General features: G+C 45.3%; 1 protein-coding gene across 24 annotated transcripts in view; it reads left to right on the top strand.

Moving 5' to 3' along the window:
* The window catches only part of CAMK2G (calcium/calmodulin dependent protein kinase II gamma), a 118,441-nt gene that overhangs the window by 29,525 nt on the left and 69,432 nt on the right, over positions 1-19,484 (top strand). For 11 of the 24 annotated variants that reach the window (XM_051800891.1, XM_051800898.1, XM_051800894.1 and 8 more), the window contains one exon: positions 12,638-12,758. The exons of 12 other annotated variants lie outside the window; for them this stretch is intronic. In XM_051800891.1, the coding sequence (XP_051656851.1) occupies positions 12,638-12,758 (121 nt within the window). Of the gene's footprint in view, positions 1-9,976; positions 10,077-12,637; positions 12,759-19,484 lie in introns of those variants that run through there. One more of the 24 variants, XM_051800913.1, reaches the window with a different exon arrangement.

The raw sequence follows: 19,484 nt of genomic DNA, 5'->3' as shown, positions 1-19,484 counted from the left end.
TTCCAGATCTTTGTTTTCTCTGGGTTTTTTGTTAGCATGTGTGTCTCCAGCTTCAGGGACTCTTAAAAAGATTTACATCATGTGAATTTTAGGGGAAGAAAGGAGTGTGTTAGCACAACACTTTTGTTAGCAGTGTTGATTATTTTCTTAAATTATGTATTTTGAGGGGTTTACTTTGGGAAGAGAAATGAAGGATAGACAATCAACTGGTGGGACTTGCTCTTGTTCCAGCAATAGTACACCTGAGCCCTCGTGGACCTCATTGTTTCGGAAGTCTCAAAACACACATCCAGAGCTAGTAGCACTATGTGGTTATGGGTGATCTGCTTCTCAGTTTCCTTGGCTGACTGGCTTTGGGTAGCCAGCCACAGCTCGTAATTTGAGTATGGTGCAGAATCCCGAGCTCCTGGCAGCATGCAGGTGGTACCACAAGCACATGCTTAACTGGGATGGAGTTCACTCCTATTAATGATGGCTTAGTTGGTGTCATTCTTCTGGCCTCTCTGGTCCAAAGCCTCTTTCAATTCTGTACCCTCATTTTTGTACCCATATCCCTATACCTAGCCCAATTTTTACAAATTCAGAAAGATATTTTTGAAAACATCTTTTCTTTCTGATGCCTACCACTTAGAAGGGAAAGGATGAAGTGCTGGGTGTTTGAGGCCTTTTTTGTGTTTTTTTTTACAGTCTCTTCTCTGATACAATTTCAAAGCACTTCTGACTGTCAGATCTGGGAGAACATTAGCTCAACCTAGGGATAGCATGCTCAAATATACAGTTGAGGCATAAGTTGAACAGAATAACTACCAGCATTGTCCCATCTGTGCGGTGGTGTGATTGTAAAAAGGCAGGTGGAGGGGGTGACCACAGTTTTGAATGAGGAGGTAGTGCTGCTAGCATGTGTAATTAGTAATATCTCACTGTGTCTGTATTTTCTTTTTTCCTCTCTTCGTTCCTCTTACTTTGCTACTCCTAGTCTTTACTCAAGTACTGACCATCTGAAGCTGATGAAGAGAGAGCTTGTTCTCTGCTGGCAGTGTAGCAGAAGGTGTGATTGCAGCATGAAGGACATAGTTCATTAACTTTATTCGCAGTGGTATAGAGATAATAGCATTGAAGTGGCAGTGATGTGGGTTTCAGTGGAGGCTCACAACTTAGGCACATATGTAAGTCCCCAGCAGGCCTGTACAATTTGCATTAAAGTCTATGAATCCCACCATTACTACTCTTGCTAGTGAATGTAGTGCTAACATGGATATATCTATTCATGCTGTGATTAAACCTTTGATTGCAGAGTAGACATCTCCATAAAGCTTTGAGTTCTTTTGCAAGGACAGAAGGTGCTCAGCAGGAACAGTATCAGAAGCTGGGTGTCTGTCTCTTGCTTATGAATGCCAGCTCCAGAGGAAATTGTTATGCAGTTTGCTTATCACTTCAGTTTTACTCCAGCTCTCACTCTGCTGCTGCACTTTTAAAGCGAAGGTCTTGGCTTCCCAGAGAACAGCTGCTCGTGGTATCCCCTTGCACAGAGTCTTGTTCGCTACAGCTCAGCCTCCTGGAACTTTTCCAGCCCCTAGCCCTATGGAGAAAAACCTGTGTGATCACTGCAGTCCTTACAGGCAACAGCTTGTCTGTGGTGCTGGATTCATCATCATTAGATCCAAGGGAAGGCTGATTTGTTGTCCCCGTAGTCGAGGTGAGGAGGCAGATGGATGGAAGATGCTGGTGAGAGCCACCCATCTGTCCATTCACAGTAGAGCAGAAGAGGGGGTCATGGAAAGCCTGGGATTTTGATAGCCTGTGTCTTTGCTAGCTGTGGTGTGTTAGGGATGCTGGTATTTTTACTGTCGTGGAGGTGAGATAGTACTGTGGCTGCGGTGTGCTTGGGGAACCACCATGACTCTAATGGCTTCTGAAGTATAAAAAAGGGATCTAAAAACTAAGAAAGTGACCAAAAAGCCCAGTAATCCATTTGCTGCAGTATGCTTTGCTTTGCTCCTCCACACACCTTTCCTGCCAAAGGAATGAAAATGCAACTGTGGCAGGTGTATTCCTCACCACAGTTATGCACCCTGGAAAACTCTGGGAGCTATTAGCTGTGTTGGTGTGTAAGTCTCAGAAGTTAGGATGTGGTTTGTCTGTGGGATTTTGGTTTGAAGAGGCCTTGATTTTTTTGTCTAGGTTTTTTTTTTTTTATTTCCATTCCCCCTGCTCCAAAGCTCCAGAGAAAATTGTTCTTGGGAAGGTGACTCTGCTTTGCCCTCTGGATGTGTCAGCCCTACAGCTCCCCAGGGCAGACGCTGAGCACTGCAGAAAATAGGGGAGAACTGTGGGAATGGCAAGGCTGAGACCAAGATCACCTTTGATCTGATTCTTGAAATCAAAATAACAGGTACCTGCTGCTTCCCTGCGTGCTTTGGGTGATTGTGGACAGGCTCTGACAGTTGCATTTTTCTGCATTTTGACACTAGGCTCACCAGTGGTGGTGTCGGTGATCGTTGCAGTCATGGCCATGCAGAAGTTGGCAAGAGGCAAGGCCTCTTGTCCCTGCCAGAGACCTTCCCCTGCCTGGTCCTGTGTGTGCTGTGTGCTATATGCTTCCTCCAGTTTGCTGAGCAATTTTTGGAGTCTTTCCTCCTGTTCACCTGGAATCTCCACAGCTGTAGATCTATTGAGATATTGTTCTGAATCAAGGCTGTTTGTTCCCTCTCTCTAGACATCACCATGGTTTCATTCTAGGTTGCCCGTAGCATCTCTTCTCAGGCCCTGTGAAGCTGGGAATTGGTCAGCAAAGGTAGTTTATCCTTGCTGGATCAAATGCAACTTTCCTGTCCATAGTGTGGTCAAGTGATGACTCTGAAAATCTTTGCTGACCTGTTCTGCAGGACTTATGCAGCCTCTCTTTCTGGATCAGGCAGAGGCTCACCCAGGTGTAGCTGATATACAAACTGATGGCTCAGCCACCTTCTGTGGTTCCTTTGCAGTTGCCTCAGCTCCATTTGAACTGCTGCTTCTGCTGAGCACTAGAGTGAAATCCTGTCCCTCATGGTGCAGTTCCTTCTACCCCTTACTCTTCCCTGGGACACATCCACAGATGCTCTATGCTGTCCCTGCTGTGGATCTCTGCTCTGAGCATTCAGTTTTTCAGAGTTCCTGCTGCCCCTCAGTCAGATACAACTCTAGGTACACTGCCTGTGTTGGCCTTCTTTTCAGGTGTGGTTTACAGTTAGGGTTGTGCTCTGACCTCACTTCCCAATGATGCAGGGAGTTCCTGTCTCTGTTCCTGTGAAGCTACGTGGCAGGAGATGAGAATTATCATCCAGCTTCTGAATGAGGGTACAGCCAGAAGGGAATTAGCCTCTGACGTATGGTTGATGGGATGGTGAAGGCACAACATCAGTGATGGCATGTGGGCATAGGTTAAGAAGGTCAGGATAGCAAAGCAACATCTGCGTAATCCCTTTGCTATTTTGTGTGAAGATGAATGAGTGGCTGGGCAGGGGGAGGAGGCAGCAAAATCACTGTTAGCAGGGCAGACTTTAGCGTGGTTACAGGTTTGATTTTGGTTTATTTTTTTAACAGGACTGAACAGATTTGTAGGACAGTAGCAGTAAAACTAAGCCGGCAGGCCTCTTCTTGGGAATTTGCTAACTTCCCAGAATTGCTTATGTGAACAGGAGACAGATTCCTCACATCAGAAACTCTTGAAGAGTTGATAACAGCTCAGCATTTGAAGGGACAGCATACTTACTCTGTGACAACTCTTGCGTTCCCCAGCCTGCCTGACCCTCCAGCTCTCTAGCAGGTGAACCTCTCTGCAGATGCTGGCAGCAACATGGCCACAGCATTTCCTCGGTGCTCCCTCCATACTGAGGGGCAGGGCAGGTCCTTCTTGCTGCAGCCTTTCCTGCTGGCCATAGCCAGCAGTCAGGAGGTGTTCAGGAAGAGATGATTCCTGTCTGACTGCAGGGGATGAGGTGTGCTCAGAGAGCTGGGGCACGCACAGAAGCTATGCAGAAGTACAATGTAGTCCAGACACTTCATACTGCCCTGGCTGGGGTAGAGTCTCTGTGTATTTTAGGCTTTCTGCAGCATGCTGCGACTTTAGGGAGGAAAAGAGGAGCGGCTGTCTTTGCAAAACCTCTGAATTGCTTGCCTTGCACTCTTCCTTTCCTTTCCTTTCATGTGAGCAGTGACAGCTACTAGAGAAGCTGCAGCCTCAGGATTTTCCTGCGTCTTCCTCCCACCAGAGCTGGCAATGCTGTTTTGATGTGTGTTTAATAGACCGAGCCCTGAGACACAGTGTGGGCCAATGCTAATCGGAAGGATCCGTTTTCCACCGGCATCTTCCCGGTTGGTGTCTGTCAGAGAGCAGAAGACAGTGGCTGGGTGGAGGGATGTGGAGACCTTGTGCCATCAGGAGTGCTTCCTGGGGTGAAGTGTGCAGTGGCTGTGCTTTGGGGCATGAAGGCCTTGTCTCCCATGGAAGCTATGAAAAGCCCTCCTCAGCTTCCTCTGGAAAAAAAAAAACAATAGTGGATGACTAACACGCTCTTTGTAAATACAACTTATCCTATCAGTCCTATCAGTGACTAATGAAGGTTTTTTTTCTCCCTTCCCCTCTTGTCTCACTAAAATAAAAGCAGTTGCTCAGAGATCTTTCCTCCTGTTTTATTTTACTCTTAACAGTGGTGTAGCAGGGCATGCAGGTCTTTTACAAAAGGCACCTTATTGCTTCTTTTTCTTATGTGAAACTTAATTCTAGATGGTAATTTGTGTATTCATTTTTTGTGAGGGTCATGGTGCACTCCTGAAGTGATTTTCTGTTCCATCTGCTGGTCTTTGCTTCTCATATTGGAACCTGCATCATGTCCACAATGCAGGGGAATCAAACCTCGCTTTAACTTTTTTGATGAAACCTTTGACAGCATGCCATTAGTCCTGCACATTTGGACCCTGCTCAGACGCTTGCTCCTGATTGTGTGTCTGGTTCTTGTGAGGGGGCATCCTATTTTTTTCTTGGCTTTCTACCAACAGACAGCTGCCAGCCTTCAGGTTAGAAAGCCTGTGGGCTTGCTCAAAGCTTTTGGAGAAAGTTTACTGTGCTAGTGCCGTGCTGCCTGGCCCTCACGAGATACACACAGTATGCTAACAAGCTACCAAAAGAACCAAAGACAATATTTGCCAAGACGTCTAGGGAGATGCTACTTATGTGTTTGGTAAGTGCATTATTGAAAAGAAGGACTTGTAATTCAATAGAAAGCTTAGTTTTAGGTGGAAATTATATATCAAATAGAAAAATTGCGCACAGAAGTCCTCTGAACCCTGCTCTGAATTGCCTCCATGGTCCCAAAGGTTATTCATCATCTGAGACAGAACTGTAAGGGACTTGGAAAAAGAATGCTCTTGAGTGCTGTCTTGGATTTGGCAAGCAGATTCCATAAAAGCCTGTCTGACCTTGTCACATTGACCTTTTCTGAAAAGAAATCTAGAAAAGCTGCTTGTAAGTTGGGTCAGGTTATTTTGCATGTCAAATATATTTCTGTTTTCGAGGCAGCAAGGACAGGAAAGGATGTCTTAATGCCATCAAATACTGCCCTTCCAACTCTGTCTTGTGAATTCCTGGAGGGAGCAAAGGAGAGCAGTACTCAGTAAGACCATGCGTCTTCTTTTGAGGATGCCATCAAGTGCATCTTCCTCCTTCCCTCTGTGCAAACCAGACAGTGTCACATTCATCTGACATTTCTGTGTCTGCTAGAGCAGTAGTTTACATGTCACTGTTACAAAAGAGAATTTTCAAACTTCTTTTTTTTTCCGTTCTTTTCTCAGGAAAGGTGGTGCCTCATTTTCTCTCTCTTTGCTTCTGCAGCTCCCATCCTGCCCTTCCCCCAGCCAGATCATGACCTGTTCTCGTTATTTGCTCTCCCTGCCTGTCCTGGTGTGACACCAAGTCTTCACTACAGCCTTTTGCCACCCCCTCTTTATATCCAGCTTACAGATGACCTTAGTTGCTACTCCTGTGGCAGGGGAGCTGTGTGCTCGTGCCTACACTTGCACTCGCAGGTCTCCTGGGTGCCTGTAGAAATGAATCACAGAATATCTTGAGTTGTAAGGAGCCCACAGGGATCATTGAAGTCCAGTTCCATGCCTTGCACAGGACAGCCCCAAGAATCCTACCATGGGCCTGACAGTTGTCCAAACACTTCTTGAACTCTGTCAGGTTTGGTGCTGTGACTTCCCCACTTCCCTGGGGAACCTGTTCCAGTGCCCAACCACCTACTGAGTGAGGAACCTTTTCCTATCCAGCATAAACGTCCCCTGACACGACTTCAGACCATCCCCTCAGGTCCTGTCACTGGTCACCACAGAGAAGAGGAGATCAGTACCTGCCCCTCCTCTTCCCCTCATGAGGAAGTTGTAACTGCAATGAGGTCTCCCCTCAGTCTCCTCTTCTCCAGGCTGAACAGACCCAAGTGCCCTCAGCTGCTCCTCATACAGCTTCCCCTCAAGGCCCTTCACCATCTTCATTGCCCTCCTTTGGACACTCTCTAATAGCTTAATGTCTTTCTGATATTGTGGTGCCCAAAACTGCCACAATATTCCAGGAGATGCCACCCCAGAACAGAGCAGAGCGGGACAGACCCTTCCCTCGACTGGCTGGCGATGCTTTGCCTGATGCCTCCCAGGACAGGGTTGGCCCTCCTGGCTGCCGGGGCACTGCTGACTCATATTCAGCTTGCCCTCAACCAGAATCCGAGATCCTTCTGCAGGGCTGCTCTCCAGCCTCTCATTCCCCAGTCTGGACGTACAAGTGGAGATAGCCAAGTGTCATCATCCTGCCTGACTTCCACAGGTCACCAGCAGTGACCCACAGCTGTCTTTTGGGTAACTTCTGAATTAAGATTATACAAAGTTACTTGCTTTTTACTATAAAGATCCAAAGTAGGCAATTTCTTCTATAGACCTTTTTGGTTAGTTGTTTATCTTTCAAAATAAAAACCTGTTTTGTTTAAAAGCACAAATCTGTTAGTTAGAAATGTGAAGTAAGGAAGGAGTCCACAAGTATGGTGAGATGGGAGGAGTGTAAGAGGGGAAACTTGTCTTCAAAAGCAAGAAACCTGTACTGGCATCATACATTAAATCAAACTCTCATCACTAAATGGAAACATATTTGCTGTTTAAAATGTAGCATAATTGCTGGTAGCAGCAAGCTGTTCCTCCTAAAGATGTTTCTTTCTCTAAAGAACACAGACCCCTGCTCTATCCTGCAGAGGCTCAACAATCCTGGTGACTTTCTCCTCCCACAGACTTTTTATTTCTGAGTTCTCAATCTCCTTGACAACTCAGTGAACAGTCTCTTGCCCTAGGTTTCAGAGTTTGGCTAAAGAAATGCTTCTTTTAAATATGACAAAGGGTGATCAATTGCACAAGCAGGACCTGAGCCAGTTGATATAAATCTGCCTCTATCACAGACGTATAAGCACTGGGGCATGTGACGTGTGTTCTGTGCACAGGAACCAGATGCTCAGGGAAGTTAAGCAGAGATTACACTAGAGTGGTATTGGATGGACCAAGTTGACTGATAGAATGAAATAAGTCTTCCCAGGTCTCGAAGTCCACTGGTTGATTTGTCCATTGCCGTATTTTTATGAGAGCTCAGTGTAACAGGAAGATGCTTTCCTCTGGCTCCCCAGAGTTTGTTTAGTCCCTGGACCATTTTTTTCTAAAGCAGGGATTTTCTGTGTTTTAGGGTACCTTTGGCAGAGCTGGGTGGAAGGCAGACCTTTTTAAGGCAGGACATCTTTGCATTTTCAGAGGCCTCATGAATTGTCTTGGGTGGGCCTGTTGTGGGTTTTTTAGGCACAAGGGCATTGCTACTCAGACAGTTTCTTGGAATGGAGAACAGCATTGAGTGCTTCAGGAGAGTCAGTGGGCTGGACTACCCAGCTGGAGACTGGACAGAGTATTCTCCTGACTAGTGTAACTGCTTTGCCCATCCCAGGGTAGGGTCTGGCACTTCATGTCCTGACCACTCTGTTTCATTCATTCTCTTGCTCTGTTTCTCAGTGTGAACTGTGTTGGTGTGAAGGCTGCAGAAATTATCATCTCTTTCCTCTTCACTTGTTAGTAATGCAGTAAAGGAGTTCAGATATGCTTGGTTTGGCTGCAGTTTCATTAGAGAAACCTGGCAACAAAGCTTCCAAACAATCCTGCCTGTCTAGGGAGCTGTAGAAAGACTGAACAAGTAGTTTAATCTGTTGACCTTTCCTCAATATTTAGTTGTATCAGCGACCCTTTATGAAGCGATGGCATGTACGTGTACTTGGTAGGATTTGCTGTTAACATGCTCTGGGTTGAGGCAGGTGCCCTGTGCAAAGTTTTACTTGCTGCCTTGGTTTGCTCTCTCTTCTGTACATATTCCTTGCTTTTAACCATGTGTGGCAACACTGTGATCCTCTTGCCGTTTGTTGATCGGGGTTTTTTTGTGATCAGGAGTGGGGAAACCACTCTAAGATATGTCTTCAGGCCAGAGAGAAAAATGGATTAGATGAAGGAGAAGATGTTCTTTCATTTCTTTGCATTCCCTGGAATACTTATGATAATGGTTTGGAGGAGAAGCTGGTGCAATCTTGGGCAGTTATGATTGTGAAGGCAACCATGTTTTGCCCAGGATTCTGAGTGCTTTGTAATTTCACAACCAGGAGTCATGGGGGAAATTTTCAGAACTGTGTGACACAGAAGGCGGAATTTAGAAAACTGCAAAATTTAACATAATTAGCCTGAAACTTCATATTTGTGGCCTGACTTTTTCTTCTTGGTGTGAATATCAGCTAGCCAGCTTCTGTTCCTGAAAACCTCAGCATCCAGCGTTTACATCAGAGTTGCAGATGCAGCAATCTGAGACTGTCTATTCCTTCAAGGTACTTTTCCTTTTCTCACTCCATTCCTTCTGGTGTATTTGTACACTTATGAAATCGGGTAGAAGAAATCTGTCACATTCTCAGTGGGTGCAGACAGTTAAAGCTTTAATAGCTCTCCCATAGGGATTGCATTGGGCACTACAGGACTTAATTAAACCCCTTCATTCTTAAAACAATGAATGACTTTACTGCAGGATTTGCAGATGTGGTGCCTCAGTATGACAGTACTTGAGGCTTTCTTTTGTCTTATAGAGATCTAACTAAGCTGGAGTGTCTGTTTTAGACCGGTTCCCTGTCCTTGGTGCATCTGTAGTGGAGATGTTACACATGTGGTATAGACTTGATATGATTTGCTCTTAATTCCAATGCATTTTATGCTTTGGGTAATTCTGCCTTCATCCTAAACTTCTACACTGAGGTAAGGCAGTTCTGATGTGATCCATCAGGCCTCGTTGTGCAGATGGTAGAAGTGAGCAGCCAGCACTGTGAACAAACTAATGCCAGTACAGGGACTCAGAGCAACTTCCTACACAGCGTCTTCATTACTATTTTTATTTTATTATCTATTTGCTTTCACGTTTTCCTTGTCTAAAAAGGGGAGCTTTATAATGCATCCTCACCTGCCTGAGATTCCAGCCCTTGGGGGAGAACACCTGAAAGCAGGAGCAAGGACAAGGAGACATAAAAGTTGATTGGAACCATACAGGAACCTCAGAGACCTAATGTGACTACCTCTCCTGGTTACCCACTTGCACTTGTTCAGTGCAGGCTTTGTGCCCACCAGGAGATGAGCAGCAAGGATGCTGTGGGCTTAAGAGCTGGTTTGCAGCACCCATCATCGACTGGCAGCAGCATTTATCTAGGCCAGCAGGGATGCAGGGAGCGAGTGACTCACTCGAGGATTCATGCCGCTCTCCCCCTCTCCTCCCCCCGTTGCAGCTGTGGCTTGGTCATCAGCCATTTGGGAACTAGCAGCTTTATTTGGTTGCTGTTTGCAGTGGGCAGTTTCTGTTAAGGTTGTTAATTTTATCAACTGCCTTGGTAGCTAACTGACTTCAGAGAAGACTTGAAATTGCCTTTTCTGCTCTCTCCTCCTTCCTTGCTTGTAGGGCTGCCCACCCAAACAGCTGCTCTGGCACAACCTTGGCTGAGGAGGTGAGAACAAGCAAATGGGCTGGAGGGAGAAGCTTCCTAAGCTGATTCACCGACAGCATGGCCACTGTTTTGAATGCTGGCTGATGTGGTTAGGCTGAATGGCCTCTCTGGGTGCCCCCTTGTCTGTCATGACTGGAGGATCTCGTGGCTTTGCTCCAGTTGAACAGAGAAACACATTTTGTGGTGTGGTGGAGGAATGAATATATGAAGAACAGGAAATTGTTTTAATAATTGTAAAATGGAAAACTTATTACTTTGTGATCATAACAGTTGCTAAACTCATCAGAAGTTGCCAGACTTACTCTCTGTTGAACTGTGAACAGTTCACTCACACTCTGAGTGAACTGTAAGGCTGCAGGCTGCTTCTGAGGGTTATGGCCTGTGAAGGAGAGCAGCCTGCCCTGAACAGCCACTGTGCTGTCCTTTGCTCCCTTTAACCCAGGCCAACAAGTCTTATCTCTGAGCTGGGCTTTCTCATCTCACATGATCCCATTTTCCTTGCACTGCTCTTTTTGGTGGGTGCTCTGTCCTTCCCACGCTTCATACTTGTGGCTTTGGCTTCCCTCTGGACACTCCTTTGGTCATCTTTGTCTCCTGTATGTGTGCCTGTCTGCAAGTGCCGAAGCACATTTTACGCTTGCATTTACCAGGGCCTGGAGGACACGCTTTCTAGGCCCTCCTGCCCTCTGGCTGCTGTCGCTTCAAATCCTGGCTGTGTTGGATATAAGCAGCTTGGGAGACTTGCTGTCCCTAAGTCCTGAAAGGGGCTGCCTGCCCTGCCACTGCTCCCCTCCCCTGCTGGGTCACAGGACCTGGGAACCTCTTCTTGCTGCAGAGACTGGCCCTACAACACAGATGATTGTTTATCTAGTTATTTATTTTACATAATGGGCTGTACTTCTCCCATGTTCCTCAGCTTTCTAGTGAGCTATATGAGCTATGTATTTCTGTGCTGGGGCTGCAGCAGTATCTTCCCAGTTTACACCTGTAGTTGTCCTCTGCCTGCCGTGCTGAAGGACTGCAGTATTTGGATACAATGCTTGGCAGAAGGAATGAAGAAGAGGACAGAGGCTTAGGAAGGAGTAGGGATCTCATTTGCTAGCATTCACCTTGAGATGGAGATAGCAGTTTTAGTGATAGGATGAGCGGAGTCCCGAGTCTCCTCTGGCTGGACCAGCTGTCCAGGTAGAGATAGCAAAATGAAGAAGCATAAGGAGACATTTTTTTACTATGCCATCTGTTGAGAATGGTGCCTGTTGGGGAGCTTCTTTTAAAAGGGGTGCTGCAGTCTGGAGCCCACATTTGTGCTCCATGGAGCTCATATTGGACTGTGGAGGTTTCTCAGGCTCTGGCCATAGCAGACCATGCTCCTCTTTTTTTGGTTTGTAATTCAACCTCTGTTTTAGGTCAGAGCTGAGGCTGTCTAGTGGGTAGTGTGGAAAAGCTTTTTCTGCCACTACTCTCATTTGTGTGTTCTACAGAAAAGGGAGGGTTTAGTCTTCAGACATGTTGGCTTGTCGTCTTAACTGTCACCTTATTAAAACTGAACCTCGACAGAGAAAGTTCCTTTGTAGCCATCAGTGTTAGTGCTTTAATAACTGTTTCACTGCATTTTCTTTCTCCTTCTGACACACCTCCTTTCCTTCTCCCCTTTTTTCTTTTTTTTTTTTTTTTTGCCTGGCATAGGCAGCAATTTACAGAACTGAGTGCCCTGAGAGCTACAGTGTCAGCCCCTCATCTTTGGTCTTTGTTGTGGCTCAGTACATGAGGTGGACCTAATCAGTGAGGATTGCTCTTCTGGGGTGTGTTGTCTGTTAATCAGCAAATCTGGCCATCTCTGGAGATGTGATAAGTGTCTGTTAACTTGATATGGTGCTGTGGAATTCAATGCCAAAATGCACCACATAATCTTGATCCAAACAATAGCAAAAGACTTGGTGGGGGGAGCTGTAGATGACCTTAAAATTAGTATTGCAGTAATGTAGCAGCATTAAATGCCTGCAGGCAAACAAGATCTAAACTGATCTAGCCAGGAACATTAAACATTCATCAAAACAAGCAGTTAACTTAGCCAGAAAATAAATCAAAACTGTAGCATAACAGCTGCTTTTTTGGAAAAAGATGCAAGTCAGGTACCTCTTTCCCTGAAAATCTGAAAGCAAGCATGGCGATGGGAGAGGGAGACCACTTTAAAGCTATTTTGCTCACCAGATAGTCCAGATCTTGAGCTTTCATGTGAAGGAAGCTATTTTCAGAATGTGCTCTTGTCAAGTGCAATGCAGGATTTGTTGAGTGGCAGTTCCACCCAAACAGGATAAATGCTGGTTTTAAAAAAAAAAAATTACTATTTTTTTTTGAATTCTGGACACCAGACCTTAATAGTAAAAATTGCTTAGGTCTTAGTATGACACTGAGGTAGGATTTCATGCTTCCCAGAGTGAGACATGATGAGGTATCTAAGCAGTGCTTATGCTGCCTCTATCAGTTTTTGCTTTGAGAGGGTGCTCAAAATCCATTAGATCTGAACTGCTTTGTTTCTATCTTCATTTCTCTTTCTGCAGAAGGATGAAAACCAGGGTAGTGAGAGGCTCAGATTCCAAAGATCTGAATTTGTTCACAGACTTGTCACTGACATGTTCTCAGGTTTCAGTGCCTCTGCTTTTCTTCTCCAGCTCCTTAAAGGTAGGGAAAGAAACCTTGTGCTTCAAAGGTTTTCTGGCTGCATAGTAAATGTTTGTTACACACCTAGAGATTCTCCAACAAAATATGCTACAGAAGTAGTTGTTCTTTTATGAGGATGTTTTGTTTGTTTTCTAACATATTTTTCCCCCATTTAAGTATCTGTCTTCTAAAAATTTGCCAGAATTTCTATTTTTCCCAAATCTCTGCTCATGCTGTGCAGGTCTAGGGGCAATTCAAGAGAGCTCTACAAAGGGCACCTAAGGAAAAACATTATTGTACAGCTCTATGTGACCTAAGACATGCTGTCATGTGTACTGTCCTGTCCATCTCATTGCGGAAAGCATGTGGAACCCCTCTAAAATTTAGGTTGTGTATTTATTTAACAAATCACTTGTCTTCTCTTAATCTCTGTGAAAGCTTGTTGGGATGCTGTTTATTTAAATGTACATCCTACAACCAGCCTCTTGGATCTGAAACATTCCCCCCTCCCAACTTTCTAACCAAAAAAATATTGTGTGGAGTGTATGTGTAAGTTAGCAATGTGACTGCAGCCTCCTGTCCCATAATTTCCTAACTTCTGCCTGTCTCTGCATTGCAGCCCATGGGCTTTACAGGAAAGATCAGCTCCCCGTATGTACACCTTCAGCTGATCAGCTGGGGTGCAAAGCTGGTGTCTCACCTCTTTTCTGCCTGGAAGATTGGCTGTAGGCATGTGAGATGCCAGACTCTCCTGTGGTGTGTTTGCTCTGCATCTCTGCTATGAGAGTGTCTGGGGGAAGGGGTTGGTGGTGAAGGAGGGGTGTGGGTGGAGAGTCTGCTCTTGGTCTCAGTGAAGTTTCTGGTAAGCTGGTCACATGAAACAAAAAATACATGAGCTCCCTTCCCCCATGCACCAGAGTGTTTCTTGGCTCTGCACCCAAACTAGCAGCTGAGCACGTGATTTACTTGTAAAATGCAGTTTTGGTGCCATTGCAGATGGGAAACTAGGGATGGGAGAGCTGGACTGGGGCTGCCCTGTGTGCAGCGGAGGGCTGCCCTCCCGGGGAAGGGGTATGTCTCCCTGCTGAGTTGCAGGAAACTGGGGGGATGTGGTGCTGCAGGACATAGGCTTGGGGGAACAGGCTTGGGGGAACGCCTGCTGCAGGATGTGGGGCTGCAGAGGAAAGTGCAAGCTGCAGGAGGCAAAATGGAGGAGAATGTGTTGAACCACAGCCCTACCGGGGGAAGGAGGTGGGGGTGCTGCATAAGGGGCAGGGGGAAGGAAAGGGAGAGCTCTGTTGCAGGTGGTATGGGGGGCTGTGCTTTGAGAGTTGGCTACACAAGGACTCTGGACTGAAGGCCTTCTTACAAGATACAAGGTCTGAAATGACCGTGACAGAGAGTTGTACTCATTTTTGTTCTGTTTTGTTGAAAGAAAGAGGAAGTTGTTTGACCATTCAAAGCTGGGGAGCTCAGCATCTTCTGGTTTGAAAACTTCATTCATTTTGGTAGTTCTGCTTGTACCCTGCAGTTCTTCCTTTCTCAGGGATGTAGGCTTTTTTTTTTTAAATGACACTAACTCAGTATGCCCAGGAAGAGCTAAAATAAGCTGTTACGCTCACCACAACTGAGTGGAGACCTTCCAGCAAATGCCTCCCAGATGCCAGGCTGGCCAGCAGGGCAGTTGCACCATTCTTAGGGGGAGTGCAATTGCACCACATTTCTTCCTGTGTCAGGACTGCAATGGATGCACTAATGCCTCCTGGCCACAGCAGATAAAATGAGATAAAAGAATTCCTGCCCTTTGCTGTGCTTCTGTCTGCCTGTCAGCATTTGTGGTTGGTGATCTCCATTGCTTCACATTAGGAGGAAGGTGGCTGCACTTTTGTTGTTGTCAGCTGGAGGATGTGTTGCTTCAAAGGGGAGCTACAATGAGCTGCTGCAGGAATGGTTCCCAGTACTTCCCACTGCAGCACTGGTTTTCCTTGTGTTTCATCCCACTCTGAGCAAGAAAGAAGTTTGTAAAGCAAGAAATGGTACTTTTTCTAGTAGCCAATGGAACAGGTGAAATTGGTGGTTTAGTGGGTAGTTTTAATGGTCAGCTGGTAGAATTCTTAATTATTGCAGCAGACTGTAGGTGCCAACTTCTGTGGCTGTAGGTGTTTGGAAGGTAACCTCAGTGGTGAAACATTTCCTTCCCACCTCTTCACCAGGAGACCTGGAAAGGTTGTTCCCTCTATGACTTGCCTCCATCACGGTGGCACAAAATAAACTAATGGTTAGCAGGAAAAGAGGGGAAATGAAATTCAGGTTAGAGGCTCTTGGAAATTCTTCTTTGGTTTTTGTAACTAAAGTAACTTGTTAGTGGGAAAGGCTAACACAGAATAAAGCAGAGTTGACACAGGCCTTGTATATCCCACTGGCAACATGGGAAGGATGACTGGGGAGATGAAGAGACATTTCTCTTGCCAGCAAGAGGAAGTGGTGTGCCCTGAGAGATGTGGACCACAAGCAGGGTTTGTACATGAGAGATGGCATCTGTGTCATGTCAGAGCTTATTGAAGACTTTGACTGGGCCTGCTTTGGCCTGTGTCAGTTGTTCTGCAGGCAGGTGTCCTCCACCCTCCTAATGCAGTCACGGTGATGGCTCATTTTTCAGCGGCTGCGCTGACACCAAGGCTTCGGATTGAATCCACTGGGCTTTACTTGGCTCATTGCATGTGACTGAGTAAGACTGGGAACAGTAAGGCTTTTAAAACAGCCTGAAGAGCAGGGGATGTGGGAACCTATGGCTTATGGGGAGGGGTCAGTGTATGCTGTGCAGGGATGTTTCATGAACAGGTTTACAAAATCTTGCTCTGAGTGCTGTAGCAAGCTCAGAAAGGAGGTCCTTTGCCCATATTCTGAGTTGATCTCAAATGTGAAGCCAAAGGCTATACCTACAGTGGATAGCTGGGGTGCTGCTCCTTCCTTTTCCCAAATGCACATGTATTCAGATTCCATGTTGCTTTGCAGTGCTGGCTTTGGTCAAACTGTGGGATCTGCTGCAGGCGAAGACCTAAGCTGAATGGTGGCCATTCTCTCTGAGAGAGTGAAAACACCCAATATGGCTTTATCTGTACCTTTGTAGGCAACAAATGTCATGTTAGGCTGGAGTACACTTAACCCCTCTGTTCACATAGTTAATTGTGACTGAGATCACCATCACCTATAGCCTGCCCCGATTCACTAATTTGACCTCCTTTGACTCTCGAAGTTCCTGGAAAGTTGCTGCTGTCTGTGAAAGCTCAAGTTCCCCACTTCCTCTTAATGTGCACATGAATTTGCTATAGTTTTGTTTTATAATGTGTACAATAGGTAATACTCAGGATACACATATCCCGAGTATTTCCCATAAAGCAAGAGGACAGGAATTCTCCTTCCCTTACCAGGTCCACCTGCTGGATAATCCAAAGAAAAATTGGACAAGTTGTTTGCTGATAAACTGAAAAATATACATGTGAGAAGGCAGCTTTGAATGACACTGAGTGTAGAAACTGCAATGTCAAAGGTGCACACTATGACTTTTTAAAAAAGATTCTTCTCTTTTAGGTATTTTTAATACTTTTTTCTTTTTTTCTTTTTACTGCTTTTGTACACATATTAATATAAGTACAAGGCCATGAATTACTGGAAAAAAGAATAAATTTATCTGGCCCACTCTTCAGGGTGCTCACTGGAGATACAAATAGAATTACTTAAATCATCTTGACTTTTACTCTGTGATGTTGATAGTCTAATTTCTTCATTACTTGAACAGAAAAGTGGAAACTCTTCTAATAGAAGTTTATATAGTTTGTTCCTTTTAATTTGTTTCTTTTGGTTTCCCAGTACAGTCATACCAAGGGGTTCATGGATCCTAGTGTGTGTAAACACAGCTTGTGACCAACTGTGTGAACTTTAGGCTGTCTTTAGGATCCATATAAGTATGTACTTTTAGGGGTAGTATCACACTTTTACTTGTGGAGTTGTTTGTTTCTGGGAAGTGCCAAGACTGTGGGGAAAGGTTGCTACAAGGTAATAATATTAGTGGTTTTGCTGGAGGAAAGGCTTTGTCAGAAAATATGTTTGCCAGCATTTCTTGAAAGAAATCTTGTATTTGTTTATTGTGTCATGTTGGCACTTGAACCTCCTCCTTCTTTCAGTAGCTGAAGGCGAGTGATGAGAATTTTGTCACTGTCTTGTTTCTCCAGCTTTCACCGGCTGAGAAAACTGGAGCTTTGCTGTTTCATCTTCACTTGCTGGCTCCAGTCGTGTCTTCCCCTTGGTGACTTTTTGCACAAGTTGCTGCAGCTGAGAGGCTGGAGGTGCTGGTTGGGCGTGGGAGCCCCTCTACCCTCGCACTGGGGACATGGTGCCACAGGGGTCGCTCTGCACTGAGAGGCTGGAAAACAGACTTTGGCTTGCAATGGCAGTAGTATGCTGCTACAGATTTATTAATTTTAGCTGGTCTTTGAAATGGCAGTGTAGAAACACTGAAATGGAAATGTCAAAATCAAATAGCTGGAGGAAGGGAGGGAGGGAGAGAGGGAGGGAAGGAAGTGTCATTATATGCTTATTTTCTTTACATTTTTCCTTAGGCACCTGCTCTTAGCTCTTGTCAGAAAAAATATACTGAGTCTATGGGGGCCTCTGGTCATTTCTAAGGCCTAGAATGATTTTTTGGTGTTTGTTTCTACCAAATTCTGCAGAAGGGGAAATGGTGGTGGTCTGAGACTTGCTGATATTCCTGTTTAAAGTGGTGATGTGGCATGGCATAGTGTCCTCTGCTACCCTATTACAAATGCTGAGAGATCTCAGTTGTTCTGTAGCATAGCCTTGTTGGAAAACTAAGAGAATATGGGGGAAAGTCTGTGGCTTGAAGTGCAGATGAGGGAGCTAGCTCTCTTTTGCTGGGAATGTCTCAGAGAGGAAGATTAAATTTAAACTAGCAAAGAAAAGCATGAAGGAACCTGAAGGCTCAGACTAGTCTCGCACTACAAAATGTATTTGATGTAAATTCGATTTCTGTCTTGAAGCAACTCAAATGATATCTTAGCAGCTGGCACCAATTGACTATCTCCCAGAATTGGCACGATGACAGCAATCAAACTGAGTTTATTGCTTTGGGTTTGATTCTTCTTCCAGACTCTTCCCATTCTCAGAAATGTAATCTAGAATGTGTTCCCACAGGAATGATAGCTGCAAGCCTCCTTTAACAGCAAGGACAAAGCATGATCCTAGTGCAGGATGAAGGCAGGTTGACTGTAGTACTGAGCAGGCAATTGCATATTCCAGTTGTGAGCAAGAAGGTTATGTATCGGTAAAGGGAGGAATACGGCTTTTTTCTTCATGACACAGATTCTCATCACAGAGATGATTGACATCTAAGTGTTAGTTTTCCTGCATCTTCTTTTTACTGCCTTTAGAAAAGAATCTCCCTTTCCATTGAGGTGGCTAATCTTTAGGCTCTAAAAGTTGCCCCTCACTTTTTTCCTCTCTTCTTAAGACAGGTGTATTAAATGAAGAATGAGCTTTAGCCACGGGACCTCAGTATAGCTGAAGTTTGATAAAGTAAGACAGTAGATGCTGTAGTGGATGTAGTCCTTTACACACGGAACTGTTCTGAAATGGTGCTGTGTTTCTAATGCTTGTTGAAGAAAGTATGTTAGAATTAATTTTTTATACCTTGTTTTCCAAGAGGTGTGAAGTTAATCACTTTCACTGATAAATCTTTGTTTGATTTATGTCAGTAACTATTTTGCCCAGTCTTTCAATTAGTTTTTAATGCTGACTTCTACTTCTGCTTGCCAGAAGACAGGACAACCTGAAATAGATGTTCACATTTTTTTCTAGAGCAATAAATTTCAGTGTTCCTTGGGCAGATGGAGGGGATGGAATGCGAAGGGCACATCTCTTTCAACCTCCCTGGTCACTGATCCTTTGAGGAGCTTGTGACAAAGCTCTGTCTGGAGAGTGTGTCCGCATGGCAGCTGCCCATGGCTGAAACAGATCCCTCTCTGCATCTCTCAGGAGCCAGAGCCAGTCAGGGCATCACAGCTATGCCTGAAGCCGGGATGATTTCATGCTGTGCTGCCTGTGCAGGGTGGCAGTGTCGGCACCTGACACCTAAACCATCTCCTCCTGCCCCCTGGCTCAGGTTTGGCCCTCACCTCGCTTGCTTGGGGCTCATCTCCTTTTTGGGTTTGTGGTAGGTGTCCTTCTCCAGACTCTGCCTTCTGCAAGTGTACCGCAGCTCCATGCAAACAGGTCTCCCTATCCTTCCCTGGCAGCTCCTTCTCCTCAGCACAGCTCCATAACAGGCTGATTAGGCACAGTGACCTTTTTTTTAATCTTCTTTTTCTTTTTTTTTCTGTTGTTGTTACATAAATGTTCTCAATTGGCGGCTCTAGACTACTGGTATTTGTTGATATCCTTTACCCTGTCTGTGTCTGAAAATCTTCTCCAGGTTCTGGGTACCCCTGGAGGAGAAAAACCTGGTGAGGGAAAGCCTCCTGCAAAGCAGCTGTGCATGTATTGGCTAGAGCAGAAAACTGAGAACTGTCCCTGGACAAGAATGGAGCCCAGAAGTTGGGTCTCACCTTGTTCATCCATCTCTGCCACCACATCTTTGGGATAGCAGACTGAAGTGGTCAGACAGTGAAATTATTTTCTTAAAAAAGAGTAAGAAATTATGCATCAGTATAAAACTAGTCATATTCCACACCC

Source organism: Manacus candei, unplaced genomic scaffold (assembly GCF_025592945.1).
Source record: "Manacus candei isolate 608988 ecotype Guabito, Panama unplaced genomic scaffold, ASM2559294v1 h1tg000050l, whole genome shotgun sequence".
Lineage (NCBI taxonomy): Eukaryota > Metazoa > Chordata > Aves > Passeriformes > Pipridae > Manacus > Manacus candei.
This window is presented reverse-complemented; position numbering and strand designations above follow the sequence as displayed.